The sequence below is a fragment of the Homarus americanus genome, unplaced genomic scaffold, assembly GCF_018991925.1.
Source record: "Homarus americanus isolate GMGI-L3 unplaced genomic scaffold, GMGI_Hamer_2.0 scaffold52806, whole genome shotgun sequence".
Lineage (NCBI taxonomy): Eukaryota > Metazoa > Arthropoda > Malacostraca > Decapoda > Nephropidae > Homarus > Homarus americanus.
The window spans coordinates 732,137-754,385 of NW_024720773.1; the positions used below are offsets into that span (position 1 = coordinate 732,137).

The 22,249-nt window shown below is 38.5% G+C and overlaps 1 protein-coding gene across 1 annotated transcript in view; it reads left to right on the plus strand.

Moving 5' to 3' along the window:
* Window positions 1–9,072: 9,072 nt before the first annotated feature.
* LOC121860889 (spermine synthase-like) overlaps window positions 9,073–22,249 on the plus strand; it is a 44,669-nt gene continuing 31,492 nt past the window's right edge. The window contains exon 1 of the mRNA XM_042358252.1: window positions 9,073–9,205. Coding sequence (XP_042214186.1) covers window positions 9,106–9,205 — 100 coding nt within the window. The 5' untranslated portion in view covers window positions 9,073–9,105. The remainder of the gene's footprint in view (window positions 9,206–22,249) is intronic.

The following is a 22,249-nucleotide window of genomic DNA, read 5'->3' on the forward strand; positions in this document are numbered from 1 at the left end:
TACAGTGACCCCTCGTTTAACAAACACCTCGGTTAACGAAATTTCGATTAACGAACTGCCTTCCATAAGGATCTTCAATTCGGTTAACGAAAAAAATTTCGCTTAACGAAGTTCTTACGAACCGACCTCAACATGTTTTCGCTTGCACTGACCGGGCAACCAGCTTTAGTATCAGTCCGCCAATACATTAATCGGTTCTAGGGCTTAAATTCCTTACTATTTTAGTAAATATCAAGAAGTTTATACAATTCAATAATTTTAAAAGTTTAATATTCAATTTTTTAGTCATTTTAACAATTATTGAACAAAATTGAAGGTAAAGTGACTAGTTTAATGCGCGGCATCCAGCCTCTTAACACAGCAAACAGGCGTCAGTCTCTCTCTGTTTTCACTGGAGGTAACATCTTGCTTGAGACTCTCTTCAACTAAACGCTTTTTTCTGTTTCCAAGCAAATTATTGGTCATTTTGAAAATTATTTTACATATTGACAATATATAGTGCAGTGCAGTGTTATTTTAAAGAAAATATTCTTTATTTACAGCTAGTTTAACTTTGAAAAATACGTGTTGCCATTGTTTGAATCCAGCATGGGGCCTAAGAGATCAAGAAAAGCGATTTCAATCCAAATAAAGCAGGAAATAATAAAAAAACACGAACAAGGTATTAAATCAAATGCGCTATGCAAAGAATATGGCATGTCGGCATCAACTGTGTCGACAATTCTTGCACAAAAAGACAAATTTAAGGAAGTGAAAGTGAGAGACAAATCTACAAGAGTGTTTAAAAGTAGATCCCTAATCGTAGAAACTGAGAGGTTACTTATCATCTGGATTAGGGAAAAACAGATGAAAGGTGATTCAGTTTCTGGTGATTTCATTTGTGAAAGAGCCAGGGAGATTTATGAACATTTAAAGGCAAGTCAACCTGGTTCTTCAGGAACAGAATTTGAAGATTTTCGGGCTAGCAAAGGCTGGTTCGAAAAATTTAAGAAAAGAAGTGACATTTTCAGTGTTGTTAGGCATGGTGAAGCTGCTAGTGCTGATAAAGAAGGGGCAGCAAAGTTTTTAGTTGAATTTAAAAAACTGATGGAAGAAGAAAATTATCTTCCACAGCAAGTGTTCAATGTGGACGAAACTGGGCTGTTCTGGAAAAAGATGCCCAAAGAACATTCATCACCAAAGATGAAGCCTCTTTACCTGGGCATAAACCCATGAAAGACCGTCTCACTCTACTGCTTGGTGCCAATGCTTCAGGGGATTTCCGACTGAAGCCTATGCTTGTCTACCACTCTGAAAACCCCAGGGTGTTCAAGCAACAGAAAGTGGTAAGAACAAAGCTTGGAGTTTATTGGAAGTCCAACCGTAAGGCATGGGTGACAAGACAGTTCTTTAATGAATGGGCTGTTGATGTGTTTTGCCCCTCTGTCAAGAGCTACCTAACCACCAATAAACTTCCTTTAAAGGCTCTTCTCCTCATGGATAATGCTCCTGGTCATGACCCTGACCTTGCCAGAAATTTGGAGTATCAATTTGACTTTGTGAAAGTGTTGTTTTTGCCTCCAAACACTACATCACTCATACAGCCAATGGACCAGAATGTAATCAGCAACTTCAAGAAGTTGTACATGAAGAAAATGTTTAGGAGGTGTCATCAGGCAACTTCCACTGATCCTGAACTAACACTGAAACTGTTCTGGAAGACACAATTCAACGTCCTGGAGGCTGTAAAATTGATTGTGTCATCATGGCAAGAAGTCTCCAATAGAACCCTCAATTCTTCATGGAAAGCACTGTGGCCATCAGTAGTCCATGATTTTGAGGGATTTGAGGGTGACACAGAGTTGGACCAGGAGATTGTGTCCATTGGTCAGTCATTGGGCCTTGAAGTGGAGGAGAAGGATGTGGAAGAGCTTGTGATGTCTCATGAGGAGGAACTTACTCCTGATGACTTGAAGGAACTGGATGAGATGTTACGGGTAGAGGGTGACAGCGGTGAGGAGGAAATTGAAAGTGATGACCATATGTCAGCTAAACAGTTGAAAGATGTGATTTACTACTGGGAGAAGTTCAGGGAACTGGCTTCAAAGCACCCAGAAGTGGAAAAAACTGAACTAACTCTGTGTCATGTTGAGGACTCAGTGGTCTCCTTTAAACATAAGTTAATGGTGAGGAGGACAGATGCCCCATAGACCACAATTGACACTTTCTTCAGTAAAAGGCAGAGGGAACAAGATGCTATCCCTCAGCCTTCCACTTCAAGAAGGAGAGAGGATGTTCATGGTGGAGAATCTGTCAGTCCAGAGGTCCCTGACATTTTCATGGAAGGTGACTCACCTTCCAAGAAGCAGTAAAATGCTTCTCCTCCACCTCCACTTCCTTCTCTTCTCCCTGCACCTCCCACTTCAAATGCACATCATCATCATCATCCAGGAGCCTTCTACATACACACCTCAAAGTAAATTTTTCTGCCATTTTTGTTGAAGTTAGGAAATTTTCGGTGAGCTGGAACCAATTACCCAAAAACCCATTGAAACAATGGTTTCGGTTAACGAACTTTTCGGTTAACGAATGACCTTCTGGAACGGATTGAGTTAATTGTGGAGACGCAACATATATATATATATATATATATATATATATATATATATATATATATATATATATATATATATATATATATATATATATATATATAACATATATATATATATATACATATATATATATATATATATATATATATATATATATATATATATATATATACATATATATATATATATATATATATATATGCACAACATATATATATATATATATATATATATATATATATACATACATATATATATATATATATATATATATATATATATATATATATATATATATATATATATATATATATATATATATATATATATATATATATATATATATATATATACATATATATATATATATACGCTTGAAGTATAATTTTTTTTTTTTTAATTTAGCTCATAAAATTCATACAAATTACCTGGCCAGAATATAATTTACATTGCTGGAATTCTTACAATTTGATGATCATTTTGAATACATAAGCATCATAGATTTTGCATTAGACATACAAATTTTAGATCTAATGCAAGTATTTTGTTTACTCAGAGCAAATATGTTATCTTTTGTGCAAAATACATGAAGTGTACATTCAAAATATTCCTGGTCTTGCAAGGAATCCAGCAATGCCAATTATATTATCCTAACTTTAGTCCGAGGTATTATTTATTACTAAAAATGTAATTATACTGCTATAACCCAAACATTTCTCTGGTAGAGAGGGAGGGAGGGAGGGACCCAGAGAGCAGGTGGGAAGAGGGGGAGAGGTGGGGTATTTTGATTGACAGATAGTATTTTGGTAAGTATATTTTGTTTATTTATTGAAGATATTTGTAATTTGTTTGAATTTTATGAGCTAAAACATATACAGTCAACCCTCACTTTACGCGGTCCCACATTCCGCGTTTCCACGTTTACGCGGTGCCCTGCCAGAACCCAGGATGCTCACATTCCGCGGTGGGTGTACCCCTTTACACGGTGAAGTATAATTTTTTTATTTAGCTCATAAAATTCATACAAATTATCCGGCCAGAATATAATTTACATTGCTGGAATTCTTACAATTTGATGATCATTTTGAATATAAACATCATAGATTTTGCATTAGACATACAATTTTAGATATAATGTTTACTCTTGAGTAAATATGTTATCTTTTGTGCAAAATATATGATATTTATATTCAAAATATTCCTGGTCTTACAAGGAATCCAGCAATGTCAATTATATTATCTTAACTTTAGTCTGATTTATTATTTATTACTAAAAAGGTAGACAGTCTGGTATTCCCACACATTTATCTAGTAGGGACGTTGGTGGGGGGTGGGGGGGAGGGAGGGACCGGCGACCGACCATCTGTTACTGGGTGAAGAATATTTTTTTTTTATTAACCGAGGATTTTTATTTTAGCTCATAAAATTCATACAAATTACCTGGCCAGAATATAATTTACATTGCTGGAATTCTTACAATTTGATGATCATTTTGAATATAAACATCATATATTTTGCATTAGACATAAAATTTTTAGATATAATGTTTACTCTGAGTAAGTATGTTATCTTTTGTGCAAATATATGACGTTTATATTCAAAATATTCCTGGTCTTACAAGGAATCCAGCAATGTCAATTATATTATCCTAACTTTAATCTGAGGTATTATTTAATACAAAATGTTAAAATTTATTTTTTTCACCCACTCTTTCTCCTGGTGGGGGGTGGGGGGGAGGGTTGGGACTGACCGCGCGGTTGGAAGAGGGGGGGAGGCAAGGTGGTGTACTTTGATTGACAGATAGTGTCGTGAAGAATATTTTTTTTTATTAACTGAAGATATTTGTTTTAGCTCATAAAATTCATACAAATTACCCGGCCAGAATTTAATTTACATTGCTGGAATTCTTACAATTTGATGATCATTTTGAATATAAACATCATAGATTTTGTATTAGACATACAAATTTTAGATATAATGTTTACTCTGAGTAAATATGTTATCTTTTGTGCAAAATATATGACATTTGTATTCAAAATATTCCTGGTCTTACAAGGAATCCAGCAATGTCAATTATATTATCCTAACTTTAGTTTGAGGTATTATTTATTACTATACCTGGTTTTCCCCCCAAAATTTCTCAGAGAGGGAAGAACCAGGAGTGTAGTGTGAGAAGAGCGGGAGGGAGTTGAGTCCATTATTTGAATGGACATTAACTTGGCGACTGTATTTCTCTATTTCTCTTAAGTATTAATTGTGTGCATGTACCATCATAAAATTAAGATGTTATTTTTACTAGAACATAGGTATTGTGTTGGAAAAAGTGGAGATTGGGGGTCAGCTGGTCTCTATTTCATTTAATCCCATATGTTATGTTATCCACTTTACGCGTTTCTCACTTTCCGCGGTACCCTGTGGGTTACATTAACCGCGTAAAGTGAGGGTTGACTGTACCTTCATTTAATAAACAAAGAAATATTCTTCAAGGACACTATCTGTCAATCAAAATACTCTGCCCTAGCTGGATCGGTCCCTCCCTCCCTACCACAGAAGCTTTGGGAGAAAATAGTAATTTACATTTTTAGTAATAAATAATAACTCAGACTAAAGTTAGGATAATATAATTGACATTTCTGGATTCCTTGCAAGTCAGGGAATATTTTGAATGTAAACTTCATATATTTTGCACAAAAGATAAAATACTTGCTTTGTGTAAACCAAATTATTACATTAGATCTAAAATTTGTATGTCTAATGCAAAATCCATGATGTTTATATTCAAAATGATCATCATATTGTAAGAATTCCAGCAATGTAAATTATATTCTGGCCGGGTAATTTATTTGAATTTTATGAGCTAAAACATATATCTTCAGTAAATAAACAAAGAAATATTCTTCAAGGGCACTATCTGTCAATCAAAATACTGCGCCCTAGCTGGGTCGGTCCCTCCCTCCCTACCAGAGAAGCGATTGGGTGAAAATAGTATATTTACATTTTTAGTAATAAATAATAACTCAAGCTAAAGTTAGGATAATATAATTGACATTTCTGGATTCCTTGCAGGTCAGGGAATATTTTGAATGTAAACTTCATATATTCTGCTCAAAGGATAAAATATTTGCTTTGTGTAAACCAAATTATTATATTAGATCTAAAATTTGTATGTCTAATGCAAAATCCATGATGTTTATATTCAAAATGATCTTCATATTGTAAGAATTCCAGCAATGTAAATTATATTCTGGCCGGGTAATTTGTATGAATTTTATGAGCTAAATAAAAAAAAAAAAACATTATACTTCACCGCGTATAGGAGTAGATGCACCGCGGAAAGTGAAAGTCTGGTTCTGGCAAGGTACCGTGTAAATGAGAAATCGCGGAAAGTGAAACCGTGTAAAGCGGGGTAATACTGTATATACAGTAGTACCCTGATTTACGTGGTCAATTGAACTCACAGGGTACCGCGTTAAGTGAAATCCGCGTAAATGGAACAACAGAACATATGGGATTAATTCCAATAGAGACTGGCCCGACCCCCAAACTCTACTTTTTCCGACACAATACCTATGTTCTCGTAAAAATAACATCTTAATTTTATGATGGTACATGCACACAATTAATACTTAAGAGAAATAGAGAAATACAGTCGCCAAGTTAATGTCCATTCAAATAATGGACTCAACTCCCTCCCCCTCTTCTCACACTACACTGCTGGCTCTTCCCTCTTTGAGAAATTTTGGGGGGAAAACCACTAGATTTTAATAAATAATACCTCAAACTAAAGTTAGGATAATATAATTGACATTGCTGGATTCCTTGTAAGACCAGGAATATTTTGAATATAAATGTCATATATTTTGCACAAAAGATAACATATTTACTCGGAGTAAACATTATATCTAAAATTTGTATGTCTAATGCAAAATCTATGATGTTTATATTCAAAATGATCATCAAATTGTAAGAATTCCAGCAATGTAAATTATATTCTGGCCGGATAATTTGTATGATTTTTATGAGCGAAAACAAATATCTTCAGTTAATAAAAAAAAAATATATTCTTCACACCGTGGCAGATGGTCGGTCGGTCCCTCCCTCCTCCCACCCCCCACCAATCCTCCCTACCAGATGTGTGGGAAATCCAGAATATTTACCTTTTTAGTAATAAATAATACCTCAAACTAAAGTTAGGATAATATAATTGACATTGCTGGATTCCTTGTAAGACCAGGAATATTTTGAATATAAATGTCATATATTTTGCACAAAAGATAACATATTTACTCAGAGTAAACATTATATCTAAAATTTGTATGTCTAATGCAAAATATATGATGTTTATATTTAAAATGATCATCAAATTGTAAGAATTCCAGCAATGTAAATTATATTCTGGCCGGGTAATTTGTATGAATTTTATGAGCTAAAACAAATATCTTCAGTTAATAAAAAAAAAAATATTCTTCACGACACTATCTGTCAATCAAAGTACCCCACCTTGCCTCCCCCCACTTCCAACCGCGCGGTCAGTCCCAACCCTCCCCCCACCCCCCACCAATCCTCCCTTCAAGAGAAAGGTTGGGTGAAAAAACTAAATTTTAACATTTTGTATTAAATAATACCTCAGATTAAAGTTAGGATAATATAATTGACATTGCTGGATTCCTTGTAAGACCAGGAATATTTTGAATATAAATGTCATATATTTTGCACAAAAGAGAACATATTTACTCAGAGTAAACATTTTATCTAAAATTTGTATGTCTAATGCAAAATCTATGATGTTTATATTCAAAATGATCATCATATTAAGAATTCCAGCAATGTAAATTATATTCTGGCAGTAATTTGTATGAATTTGCGCAGGCTTAATAAAAATAAAAAATATTATACTTCACGTATGTGAGTAGATGAACGCGTTAGAGGGCGAGATTCGGTTCAGCGAGCACGCGTATATAGAAATCCGTTAAGTGAAACCCGTAAAGTAGAGGTAATACTGTATATATATATATATATATTGATAAAATCACACAGGGAAAAGGGAAACAATGGAGCACCTTAGCTTTCGTCTTCATTCAAGACATCTTCAGAGGCAACAGTTGCCTCTGAAGAGGTCTTGAATAAAGACGAAAGCTAAGGTGCTCCATTGTTTCCCTTTTCCCTGTGTGATTTTATCAAGATTTATCTTACCCACGTTTTCATTGTGGATCTACATGATATATATATATATATATATATATATATATATATATATATATATATATATATATATATATATATATATATATATATATATATATATATATATACAGTCAAGCCCTCACTCTCTGCCGGTTAAGCCTGGCTTACAGGGGTACTGCGAGGAAAGTGAGAAAGCAGCAAAGTGAATAACATAACATATGGGATTAATTGAAATAGAGACCGGGCAGACCCCCAAACTCCACTTTTTGACGACACACAACTATGTTGTAGTAAAAATATTATCTTAACTTTATGATGGTATGCACATACAATTAATAATTAAGAGAAATATCAATAATATTAGGTTTTTTAACACTTGCATTAGTAGAAAAGATGGCTGGGCACACGGGGATCGGCGGTTGGTTCCGAGGCAGAGGGCAGATTATTGGCCCTCACCTGTGTCACTTGTATCAATTGTATCACTATCCACCACAGAGGCTTGCAGGGCCTCTTTGTCAAACCCCCCAAAGTCCATATAAGTCCATATCCTCACTATAATTATCACTATCACTGACTTGGGCCGGCTGTGGTGGGTGGCGGGTGAAGAACTGTTAATGTTTTGATGACTGGGTGACCTTGTGCGCACCATGTTCGCGCCGCTTACAGAACATGGCGGATGGCGGGAGGTTTGGATCCAAAAATGGCGCGGCTCGCCAGCCGCTCTCCGCGTAATGGGGTACACGCACCGCGGAATGTGAGCATGTTAGGTTCCGGCAGGGCACCGCTTAAACGTGGAAACGCGGAATGTGGGACCGCGTAAAGTGAGGGTTGACTGTATATATAATGTGTGGTTGTTTTGTTTTATTAGATGATTTTTGTTGTTGGATTTGATTTGAAGTAATGTTAGGCCTGGAATGCTTCCCCCTTAAACACATTAATAAGTGACTTTCTTTATGTGAACTTGCACACTGTTTTATGGAACACAACTCTAGGATAAAGTGATGGCTGTCTGTGTATGATATATAGAATTGTGCAATATATATGTGGACAGGCTGTACTATAGTGTATAATACTGCCTACAGTAACTATTTTACATACTCTAAAATAACAGGAATATAAAGGAAAGCAAAGATTTTGACAGAAATAGGTAACAAAGTCTGATGTTGAGAATTATAGGAGTGATAGGGATGGTACACTTTTCTCTGCTAGGTAACTGTGTCAGTACTCTGACAAGTTCATGTGCAATTTGATCTCATTACCTCAGGCTTTGGCTTTGAGGGAAAATAAGGTAATAAGGTTTTTTCTCTCAATTTAGGATGGCCGGCGCATGGAGAAACAAATAAGAGAGAAGTTTGATTGTAGTGTGGCCAAAGTGTTACCAGCATTAAAGAGGGCACCACTCCTTAACCCTTACTTCACTACATCAGGTAAGTTTGGCATTCGTGAATACTGTACCAGAAAAATATATCTTTAATTTTTGGCTTCAAGCTGACATGGGAATTTCCATTGAGTTTCCACACTGGTACCATGTCAGTGTTGAGGATGGAGTCTAACACTTGATACTGTACTTGAGTGGACACAGCCATACATGTTGGTGCCTTTAACCTGCTACAGTACAGTTGTTGCCTCAGACACCCAGGAGCATACCTGAGTCTACCTAGGGTATGGTGCTCACCTGGTCACAATAACAAACTAAAGAAAACATTGTTGTATACTGTACAGTAGGGTGTGTCATAGGAGGGAAGATCAGCTAAAACTAATGGCCCATCACTTTTTTGGTAGATTTTAGTGTATATAAACAGAAAATAATTTCAGTTTCAATATTTTGCAACCTTTTGCTAGGTAAATTTTAGCGTGAAATTTATCGAAAATCTAACGTACAGCTGCATTAGTGCATTACAATTAAATAGTGAACATTGCTTTCTGACTTCATTCTTTACCAACCCAACTAACAATATTTTTTTCTGTTTCAGATTTTGATGCATTTATGCTGGATAAGAGCTTCTATGGCGGCTGCTTGTGTCAGGACGAGAACCAAAAAAATCCAGCCATTCAGCCCATTATCTTGGGGCCTGTAGAGCTCCTCTAAAGCTCGGAGCGCCTACATTGAGAGATGCTTTTGAGACACGTGTGTTTTAATCAGCAAAATCAGTAAGAAACTAAAAGAACTTACACAAACAAAGACATTGCCATATACCAAAGCTGTTCTACACAGTACACTCTGGCTAACGCTTCAGTTCAAGCTTCCAGTCATAACAAGTCAGAAGAAGATTAGTGAGAGACTGCTAGCCAGTTGGGAAAAGGCAAGAGATATCTCTCTTGGGAGAGGAAAACTTGCAGTTAAGGACAGCTTTGCCAAGCAACTGGACCAGTTATTTGACAAAATTACTTGCAAGTGCCCAATTGTTCTCTGTCCTGAGTTTGGATGCGATCGTGACTGTAAATCCGAGGCCCACATCTCCTGTATTTGCAAGCGTGAACTGAAGATTTCTGTGATCGAACTGGCATTTGTCAAAGCACAGAGAGAGAAGACTGGCAGTATAGGGGCTCTCATGATTTCTAGCCAAGATATTCCGGAGTCCAAGAGACAGGAGGCTGCCACAGAGAGGCAGAAGAGAAGAGTTGCCGAGGAAAAGAGACTTGAGAAGGCCCAGAGTGAGGTAAAAAAGGCCGATGATTGGAGTCAAGCTGATTCAGAGTTTAATGACTTCCCCATGGCTGATCCGAGTGCTGACCAGGAGAATGGTGACTTTGTCCCCAACCCAGAAAATAATGATCCCAAACCTTCCAGGCATAAGATTCGGAAATAGGAAAGATATCCCAGCAGCTCTGGCTGGATGCCCACACTGGTCTCTGTGGAGAAACTGCAGAGATAGCAACAGCTGCCTGATTGACGTGGTTTGATGCAACACTCCATGATGTTCACCGGTGACAGATCATAACAAAGTAAGGAGAGCTCAGGAGAAACTTGTCAGTAACCTAGAAGAGGAGTTTGATAAGGGGATAAGAGAAAATGGAATCAATTGTTTGTTCCTTGATGGGAGAAGGGATGACACTAAAGTGTTCATGAAAGTTGGAGATTCTGACAAGTTGTTCCCTGCCATGGTGAAGGAGGAACACTACTCCTGCTGGGAAGTATTTGTGGCATTTCACTCCAGAGAAAGATGACATCAGGAAACCAGCTGAGATAGTGGCAGATATCATTGTGAACTGGCTCAGAGAGAGGAACGTAGACCAGACCCTGCAGGCCATTGGAGGGGACAGCACCAACACGAACACAGGGTGGCAAGGGGGGGTCATACAGTGGATAGAGCGGAAGATTGGGAGGAAGCTGGTCTGGATTTTTTGTGACCTCCACACCAACGAGTTGCCACTCAGACATCTGATCCAGGAGCTGGATGGCAAGACTCGTTCAAACAACAGATGGTCTGGTCCTCTTGGCAAGATGCTGGACTCTGCCACTGAGTTAGAAATAAATCCGAGCTGGAAAAATCACAGTTGGCCCTCCACTGCTGAGCTTGCACATACTGTCATTGACTCCACCTGAGTACTGACCAGTACTATGGTTACATGATTTGCAGTGCCATCAAAACTGGGGTCATGCCTGATAGACTTGCTTACCTGCAGATAGGTATCCAGTCTCACATCTCTAGGTGGCTCACAACGGCTCTCAGGTTCTGGGTGAGAATTTGGGTCGCTCATCATAAACTGAAAGGGAACCAGCTTCACAAGCTGAGACTTATTGTCCAATTCATCGTGAGTGTCTACTTGCCAAATTGGTTCAACACCAAGGTCAAGTCATCGTTCTCCGAAGGTCCGAGGCATGTTCTCTTCCAGCTTGAGCTCCTGAGGAGTCAGCCAAGGAAGGTTGTTCAGATTGTGGAGCAGACTGTGAGGAGATCTTCCTGGTATGCTCATCCCGAGGCAGTTCTGCAGACAATGCCCTGCAGTAAGGATGAGGAGGAGAGAAGAGTGGCAGTCAAAGACCTGATATGAGACTTATGAGAGGATCTGGGCATGACTTAATCAGTTGGTGACGATTCCCTTCAGGTCAGGAAGACTCCTGAAGTCAATCTAGGTGCCAAGACCCTCACTGATCTCATAGATCTGATAACATCCAGGCTGGCAGTGAGCCCCCTCTTACCTGCAGCCTACCAATGTTCAAGTCAGAGCTTTCCTGACAACCCCATGCATGTCCCTGCCTGGCCCTCGCACACCCAGAGTATAGAGCGTTGTGTACAGCAAGTGAGCGAGGCCAGCAGTCACGTGTACAGCCAGGAGAGGAGGGAAGGCTACATCCGAGCTCAGGTGGTCAGCAGGGAGGTGATGAGTAGAAACAGAAGCAAGAAAGACATGTTCTCTATGGTGTGTAGCAACACCGGGTCGTAGTAGTAAAACCGGTTTTTGTATTTGATGATTTTGTTTTCTAAAGGAATATTAAATTTAATAAATGTGTCAAGATCATTCGTTTCACTATTCTGGATCATTTTCATCCTAATAAATTAACCTGATACATTTACTTTACTTTAAATAAGCTATTTAGTGGTGTTGGTAAAAGGGTGGGAATACTGAATTTTCATAAGATTTCAAGTTAAAATTTACCTAGCAAAAAATGAAAACTTTTCAAATCTGAAGATATCACATGATTCTGCACATAGAACTACATCATTAATACCATGGGCCGATTTTTCAAACTCAAAAAAAAAAAATTCGCCTCCGTATGACACACCCTACTGTACAGTACAGTACTGTAAACACCAAATAATGACTGATATTCCATAAACACTGACAAACGAGCATAAGTCATAGGCCAGTGTTTGTGGACAAATTACCCATTACTGTAGGTGATTACAGTGATCAGGTTAGGATAGGTTCGCTTAGTAATATTTTTAATTCAACATTTTCACCTCTGCTTCACAGTACTGTACAGGGTAGGAAGGGACATAACTAAAAAAATTTGGATATCCCCAAGCTTCCATTATCAACTCTGTACTGTATTCAGCCCAAGAAAAGAAACTACCGTATATCTCGGCCTATAAGGCGGCGGGGTGCATAAGACGGCCCCCCAAATTTCCATTTAAAAAGTAGCTTTTGAGCTTTATTCGCTGTATAAGACCGGTACCCCAAATGTGACACTTACCCACTGACCCAGTAGTCCTTTACCAACCATCCTTGGTTTTTTAAAATAAGGCCAATTCACTTCAAGTAATGTCATCAAATGTTACCCACTGGTGTAGTGTAAACACTAGTGACGTCACTTAACCGTCTGCTATTTACCGATAACTGGAACTAATGTCGGTGTCGAGTGAAATTTTTCCATTTATAGTCGACCCTTAACATATGCGGGTTTATAATACACGGATTTGCAAATACGCGGATTGCCCCGCCGGAGGAATGTTCTGTACATTGAAGTAATTGAAGTACATTCAAATCGCGCGCGGCACCGAACACGGGACACTGCCCGCTCCCGCAACCACACACACACACACACACACACACACACACGCATAGCTCTCCCTCACTCAGTCAGTCTCGCTGTAACCACGCTGTGTTGACATCAGCATTGTAGTTGCAAAAATATTACATTTCTGTGAATGTATTATATCAAGCACAGTATGAATAGAATATCACTAATATAAGAGTATTTTAACCGAAAACTACTAAAAAAACGAGTAACATATCTTGAACATCGGAAGGTTAGGTAAAGTCTCTTGTTTTCGTCATGTATTTTATCCTATTTTACATTGAAATACATCACGTTTCAGCAAAACTACTATTTATTTCTGAGAATATATTCATTCAGCACAGTTTAGGTAAAATATACATGTGCTGTAACATTTTTTTGATTGAAAACGATTCGAAAAACACGTACCCTCTAGCCCTGTTCAAGGAGAAGACTGGGAGGAGCTGTTTGGTGCTTAAGACGATGACAAGGAAAATGATTTTGATGGATTTTAGTGAAAATATTCAGAAAGACCCTGGCACTGTCAAGGAAAGTGGCTGCTGAAGGCTTCCAGGTCATGGCAGAGGACGAGATTAGGGAGCTAATTGAAGAGCACGACACTGAGCTGACCGAGGAGGATCTACAGGAGTTAATAGACTCAGGCACGGAAGAGGAAGAGGAAGCGAAAGAGGATGAGGAAGAGCACCAAGAAATAACGTTGGAGAAATTGGGGGAGATGACCAGGAATATTGAGGCACTGAAAAACCTGGCCTATAGTATGGACCCCTCCATGGTGCGTGCCCTGAAATTCATGCGAGGGATGGATGACGTTTTCGCTCCATACAAAAACATCATGGAAGAAATGAATGAAAGAGACAACAACTCCCCATCACCATGTTCTTTGATCACCGAAGGAGAGATTTAACACCATCAATCACTGGCGGCAGTGAGGAAGCAGCTGAATCCACCGTCGCCCCGTCGCCCCCACTTCACCACCCGTTATGGAATTGAGTGACGATGAGCCCGATGACCCCCATCATTTCAGCAAAAATATTACATTTCCATGTTCTCAGAAATAAATGGTAGTTTTGTTGAAACGTAATACAGTATTACCCCGCCTAACGCAGTTTCACTTAACGCGTTTTTTCATATACGCGGTGCCTCGCCAGAGCTGAACTTTCACTTAACACGGATTTTTTCCACATATACGCGGTGAGTGTCCGGCTCGAGACGCTATTTTTAGATTTGCCCCACCCGCCACCCTGCCTGACTGCCTGTTTTAGCTCATAAAATTCATACAAATTACCCGGCCAGAATATAATTTACATTGATGGAATTCTTATAATTTGGTGATCATTTTGAATATAAACATCATATATTTTGCATTAGACATACAAATTTTAGATAAAAAATTTTCTCAGAGTAACTATGTTATCTTTTGTGCAAAATATATGACATTTATATTCAAAATATTCCTGGTCTTACAAGGAATCCAGCAATGTCAATTATATTATCCTAACTTTAGTTTGAGGTATTATTTATTAAAATTTAGTGGTTATCCCACACATCTCCTTGGGACGGTTGGTGGGGGGTGGGGGGGAGGGAGGGACCGACCGACCATCTGTTACCCTGTGAAGAATTATTTTTTTTTTTATTAACTGAAGATATTTGTTTTAGCTCATAAAATTCATACAAATTACCCGGTCAGAATATAATTTACATTGCTGGAATTCTTATAATTTGGTGATCATTTTGAATATAAACATCATATATTTTGCATTAAACATACAATTTTTAGATAAAATTTTTCTCTAGGTAACTATGTTATCTTTTGTGCAAAATATATGACATTTATATTCAAAATATTCCTGGTCTTACAAGGAATCCAGCAATGTCAATTATATTATCCTAACTTTAATCTGAGGTATTATTTAATAAATGTTAAAAACTCTGGAAGGGAGGATTGGTGGGGGGTGGGGGGGAGGGTTGGAAGAGGGGGGAGGCAAGGTGGGGTACTTTGATTGACAGATAGTGTGTGAAGATTATTTTTTTTTTTATTAACTGAAGATATTTGTTTTAGCTCATAAAATTCATACAAATTACCCGGTCAGAATATAATTTACATTGCTGGAATTCTTATAATTTGGTGATCATTTTGAATATAAACATCATATATTTTGCATTAAACATACAATTTTTAGATAAAAATTTTTCTCTAGGTAACTATGTTATCTTTTGTGCAAAATATATGACATTTATATTCAAAATATTCCTGGTCTTACAAGGAATCCAGCAATGTCAATTGTATTATCCTAACTTTAGTTTGAGGTATTATTTATTAAAATTTAGTGGTTTTCCCCCAAAAATTTCTCTGAGAGGGAAGAGCTGGCAGTGTAGTGTGAGAGGGGGAGGGAGTTGAGTCCATTATTTGAATGGACATTAACTTGGCGACTGTATTTCTCTATTTCTCTTAAGCATTAATTGTGTGCATGTACCATCATAAAATTAAGATGTTATTTTTACTACAACATAGGTATGTGCCTTCAAAAAGTGGAGTTTGGGGGTCGGGCCGGTTTCTATTGGAATTAATCCCATATGTTCTGTTGTTCACTTAACGCGGATTTCACTTAACGCGGGACCCTCTGGGTTCAATTGACGCGTTAAATTGGACAACTGTATATATACAGTATATATATATATATATATATATATATATATATATATATATATATATATATATATATATATATATATATATATATATTTATATATATATATATATATATATATATATATATATATATATATATATATATATATATATATATATATATATATATATATATATATATATATTTATATATATATATATATATATATATATATATATATATATATATATATATATATATATATATATATATATATATATATATATATATATACACACAACTCATATCACTATTCAGGTGATTAATTTTTATCTCTTGTGCAAAATATATGACGTTTATATTCAAATTATTCGCTGTCTTGCAAGGATTCCAGCAATGCAAATTATATTCTCCTAACTTTAGTCTGTGATATTATATAAGATAAAAACTTAAAGCCTACTGTATAACCACCAAACCCTGGCTGGGAGGGGGGAGGGGGAGGAAGGGGAGGTGACAGTGACATGTTTGACAGTTGGCGCCGAAGGTCTAGTGAAGTATTTATTTGTTTATTTATGTCCTTTAGATTCAGTTTTTGTTTTTTTGCTTATAAAATTTCATAGAAGTGACCGGGAGAATATAATTTACATTGCTGGAATTCTTATAAGATAGTGATTAATTTGAATGTAAACATGCCATAGTTTGCACTAGACAAAAATTTTAGTAATCATTTTGTACATTACAGTATTTTGATTACAGTATTACCCCGCTTTACACGGTTTCACTTTCCGCGATTTCTCATTTACGCGGTACCTTGCCAGAACCAGACTTTCACTTTCCGCGGTGCATCTACTCATATACGCGGTGAAGTATAATTTTTTTTTTTATTTAGCTCATAAAATTCATACAAATTACCCGGCCAGAATATAATTTACATTGCTGGAATTCTTACAATATGATGATCATTTTGAATATAAACATCATGGATTTTGCATTAGACATACAAATTTTAGATCTAATGTAATAATTTGGTTTACACAAAGCAAATATTTAATCTTTTGTGCAAAATATATGAAGTTTACATTCAAAATATTCCCTGACCTGCAAGGAATCCAGAAATGTCAATTATATTATCCTAACTTTAGTCTGAGGTATTATTTATTACTAAACGTTAAAATCTAGTGTTTCACCCAATCATTTCTCAGAGAGGTAGGAGCCAGTGAGCTGGGAAGAGGGGGGGGGATTTGAGTCCATTATTTGAATGGACATTAACCTGGTGACTGTATTTCTCTTAAATATTAATTGTGTGAGCATACCATCATAAAATTTAGATGTTATTTTTACTACAACATAGGTATTGTGTCGGGAAAAAGTGGAGGTTGGGGGTCGGGCCAGTCTCTATTGGAATTAATCCCATATGTTCTGTTGTTCACTTTCCACGGTACCCTGTGGGTTCAATTGACCGCGTAAATCGGGGTACTACTGTACATGTACAGTTCAGCTTTGCCCTTAGGACAGTGTATGCATGTAAATGAGTTTCAAGAAATGAATAAAGTTACATATATCGAGCCAAAAATAATATTTGATAAACTTTATGTAGACAGAGCTTGGATGACTAAATTTTAGTGACCAATAATTTTAATACTGTACAAAAAAAATGCACAAATATTATAGTGCACAATTTTCTTTATATTTATTCCATTGGAAATGAATGTAAACATATAAGAGATTACTAAATTGGCTGAGTACCTCCTCAGCTTATGAGCTGATGTTCAAAACAAAATGTGATTTTCGTAAGGATTTCGTTAATCAAATTTTTTTCGTTAACCGAATTGAAGATTCTTATGGAAGGTAATTCGTTAACCGAAGCGTTCGTTAACCGAGGGACCACTGTACTGAAGGTTGCTACAGCTCCGTCGTTAGTGTCAAAATTTGATGCACTGGTCCATTCCAAGAGGTGCCAATTATCAGCAAGCAGCAGTAGCAAACAATAAGATTGATCAAGGTAAATAAACACGATTTGTTTGTTTGTTTTAAGGGTTTCGCACGAGCGCAGACTAAATCCACCTTTCTTATTTTGTCGTACTACTCACCTAAGAGGTGATTGCGAAGTGCTCATAATTATGTTACTTGGCCCGCATACTGTGTACTCATATTAAATCTGGCCTGCCTTGGCAAATGAGTTTGACACCCCTGACATAAACAGTAGCTGGTACACGACAACATACTTGCTGCATAACTACACTTCCCACTGCATGCCTTTTCCTCCGCTCGGCAGCAGCAGCTGATGATGTCCATGATCTTTCCTGGTGTGACGATGGGTTCTTTGGACAGAACTGGCACCACGTGGCCATTTTCACGAACTTCCCATCCATAGTCTGTGATTTAGACGGCAGGAGGGTCAGCCTTTTCTGCAGCCTTCCACAGCATCATTTGGAGAAGTGCTCTCTGGATATGAAGGGCCAGGTTCCTATCTGTTGGTGGAAGGGACTTCAGAGCTGGAGGAATCGTTTCCTTGCAAAAAATCTCATACCTAGCAGCATTCATTGAAGCGCTCCTCTTCTGGCCATATAGAGCTAGGAAGAAGGTGGTGCCAGTTGCCATCAGATCGCTCTGAGTGGCAGCCTTTTCTCCCAGAGCCGAGTCTAGTCCAACGATGTCGGTCTGGGTGAGCACCTTTAAGGCGGACACCTTGCCTTTCCCATTAGGGTAGGTCACAGTATCACATCCCGAGAGCACATGCATTCCCAAGATGCTCTTGCATTTCTCCCCCAACTTGGCGACAACGGCATTGATGTTGAGCACCGACCCATTCCAATTCTCCATCTGAACACAGCATGAGACGCCAGCTTTCCAGTACCAGTACATAAGCAACACGAACACATCTGTTTTGTCACTAAGGATGCACACTGTCCGATCTCCAGCCGAGGTAGCATGTAGCTAATGAGAGATATATCAGCTTCACCATACCGCACAACACTCAGCTTGGCTCACAAGTTCAATGTTGAGAGCTGTTGCTTGTTGTCGTTGTTCTTCATGATGGCATCACGACCAGCGAGAGGTGAGTTCAGAGACAGCTGATATGCAGTCGATCCCTCACCAGCTCTCCTCTGTCGCTCATGATCCTTTGCAATGACACCATTGTATCGATCAAAGATGACATAGGTCTTTGCTCCTCTGTAGTTGGAGAGACGATTTTTTATTCCACTAGCAACATCACCCACGGTACCCGAGGTTGGCCAGATAATGTGGTAAAGCAGCTGAGAGGCGTCCACCAGCAGTGTGTCGTGAGGAGGAGGATTCTTTATGACAATGTCGAGATGCTTGACAAGCACAGACTTGTTGCCCTTCCGGAGGCAGCCATACTCATCGATGATTGATGGAGGCACAGTGCACGGCTCGTACTGGAAGAGAGCTGACAATTCAAAGTTTTGTTTCTGTCCAACGACCAGGAGACGGGGGAATATGGCTTCCAGATCATACACTGTTTTGTTTTTCACTTTCACACCCCGCAGCACCGACGAGCTCCGCAACACCAGTACCTTTCATGTTGTATACGATGGTACCAATGAAAGACCTTAAGGTGTGCATCATTCCTGGTCTCAGAACAACACTTTTCCATCTTACAGGATCACTCCACTTGATGAGAGACAGGCAATGATGTAGAGCTGCATGTCCAGCGTCAGGTGGACGCAGAGCATGCCAAGGCTCTTGAGCTTTCGATCAAGGTTGGCCATGGCAGTCAAGACAGTGTCAGGATGAGATGGAGGGGAGTCAATGAGAGGACCGAAGATTCAGAGTGTCTTGGGCTTGTGCAAACCAAGCTGAGCACGATCCTTCAGAGCATGAAACCCAGACCATTCAACTGGTTTCCTTGAGTGAAGCTGGGAGAAATATGCTGCAAAATTGTGCTGAGCATTGGACCAGCTGACTGAAAGTAGTTGACTGTCAGTCTGAGACTGGGGAACCTCTGGGAGAGCTGGTAGATTCAACTCCTTAGGTCCGGTGAAATGCTCAATCTGAATTGATGTTTGAGTTAGGCATAATTTGGCTGCTTCCGTCTTCTTCAGACGAGGGATCTTCAAGCACACCACACCAGGTGTAGTACTGCCGGGGTTTATGATGCCCGCCGGATGCTGCGTGAACTCTGTTGCCATAGTGTGAGTGGTGCGACGCTCATTTGGAGTGAAGACAACCAAGTCAAAGTTGTCACACCAGCTGAATATTGGACCAATGCAGCATTCAAGACTCAGAGCTCTGTGGTACACTTCATTATTTTGAGATACACACTTAGCAGCTGACTTACGGAATCGTAAAACCTCGTCATATGTAGCAACAATACCATGATCGTTTAATGTGCTGACGAGATCTGAGCTTCCGAATTTATGGTGCAGTTTTACTGTGAGTCCCAAACTGGTTTGATTGGTACTTTTTCTGGTGTGCTGCTGGATACACTGAGATAAAGTGAGTGACGCTTTGGAAGTCTCGCCGTTAGACACGAGACTAGATACAAATCTTAGGAGAGTTGCACTTGTGTCTTCAATTATTTTCTCATACAGAAAGATATTCAAGTGGTAATCCCCAGGCAAGGGATTGTTTCTTACTTCTGCCTTGACCCTTCTGACCAAGCGGTCAACATCATCATCTGGATCAAGGGACTGCTTCACCAGTCTCACAGATTTACCAACAAGTTTTTAAAAGCCAACAATAGAAGAACGGCCTTCTAAATGCAAAACTATTTCTTCACCAAAAAATTCAGTCAAGTTTACAAGCATCTGCTTTCTCATTAGATGACCACCATTTTCAATGTAAACATCATGCAGTTCAGGCACAGTCCACGTAAGGCACATGTTACTTTTCATATGATTGATCACAGTTTTCAAAGCTTCATTAACACATGGTTTAGAAGATTCAGACTTAGTGGAGTCAGTGGGTACCTTTCTGAATTTATTGTAACAGTGAGTGTGATACTGAGCATCTGCTGCCGGTAGGTCGATTGGAGCACCGCTGACTCTAACCTCAACAATTCTGGACCACTCATCTTGTGTGAATCACATATGTCAAGTATCACTTGCTTAAAAGTAGGCTGGCCAGGTCTTTTTTCCGTCTCACACTGATTGGCAGGTACCCATCTTCGGAGATTGTGGGGATCCTTTGGCACACAGATCTCGCCACAAGACAGACAATCTCTTTTGAATACAAATTCATACCCTTTTGAATGACTAACTCCTTCAAGAGGCTCATCACCATGTGGCAAACCACAAGATTTTCTTTTCCTGCTACATTCCTTGACACCGAGGTGTACGAGCTATAACATGATTTGTGACATGACACTGCAGCGTTATCACCGTCTGATGCAAGTATAGACTCAAGTTGTACATGGATTGTCGTCACGCTCTTGACTCCTGCAGATGAGTGTCCATATTTCCGCAACCCTTCTTCCATTGCCTCCTTTTTCCGAAACAGGGCACAAAGAGGCACTGGCGATGAGCCATTATCAACGATCTGAAACAAAGAAGGGTAAATGATGCTTGTAGTACTACTTACAGACACAACAAGAGTACCATAATGAAAACAAGAGTGCTAAAATCAATAAAACAGGGGTTCTTTTTATTTTCTGATTATGCAGGGTGGCCATATTGGATTTCATGCAGTTTGAAGCATGGTATGAGCCTGTAACTATGTTAGATAGATTCCTTGGGGTTGAAAACTTGGGTCTAGACATCAAAATGAATTCTCTAGGTGGTTTACTAAGGAAGATATTCTGATTTAGTGAGTTGACCTAATTAATATGCTAACTAGGTCAATTATGCAAAATGCTCAATTTATGCTAATTAGCATCCGGTAGTTTCTGAGTTCTCACGACCAGTACATTGCATTTCCAGCATAAAACCTTATAGTTCTCAGTATTTCTAGGTTCACCTCCTTGGCTAGCAGACTACTGTATAGGCCAAGGAGGAAGTCATGGGGAGAGTGCGAGATTTGCCCTTATTAGACGTAGCCCATTTTGAAACGGTGTTGAAAGCCATCAGCTATCCAATCGTCAATGCTGGCTGGCTGGATTCAGCCTTCAATGAAGGTCCTTCAAGAGTCATCTGAAGGAAGAATTTTAGTGCTGGAGGAATGGACCTTATCCTGGCAGCTCACCACTGAAAGACCATAATGGGTCCTGTTCAGTCTCCCAGTGATGAATGCCCACAGCCTTTACAAGGATCCAAGAATCACTTTCTGCAGTGCCTGTATTAGTTGATTTTATGATGTCTTTCATAGTGTCAGGGATGAGTGCGATGAACATAACCTGCTTCACAGCCCCATTTTTTCAGTGTCTCAGACAGTTATTCCCTTAGTTCTCTGAGCTTGAAAGACAGCTACCAAGATCG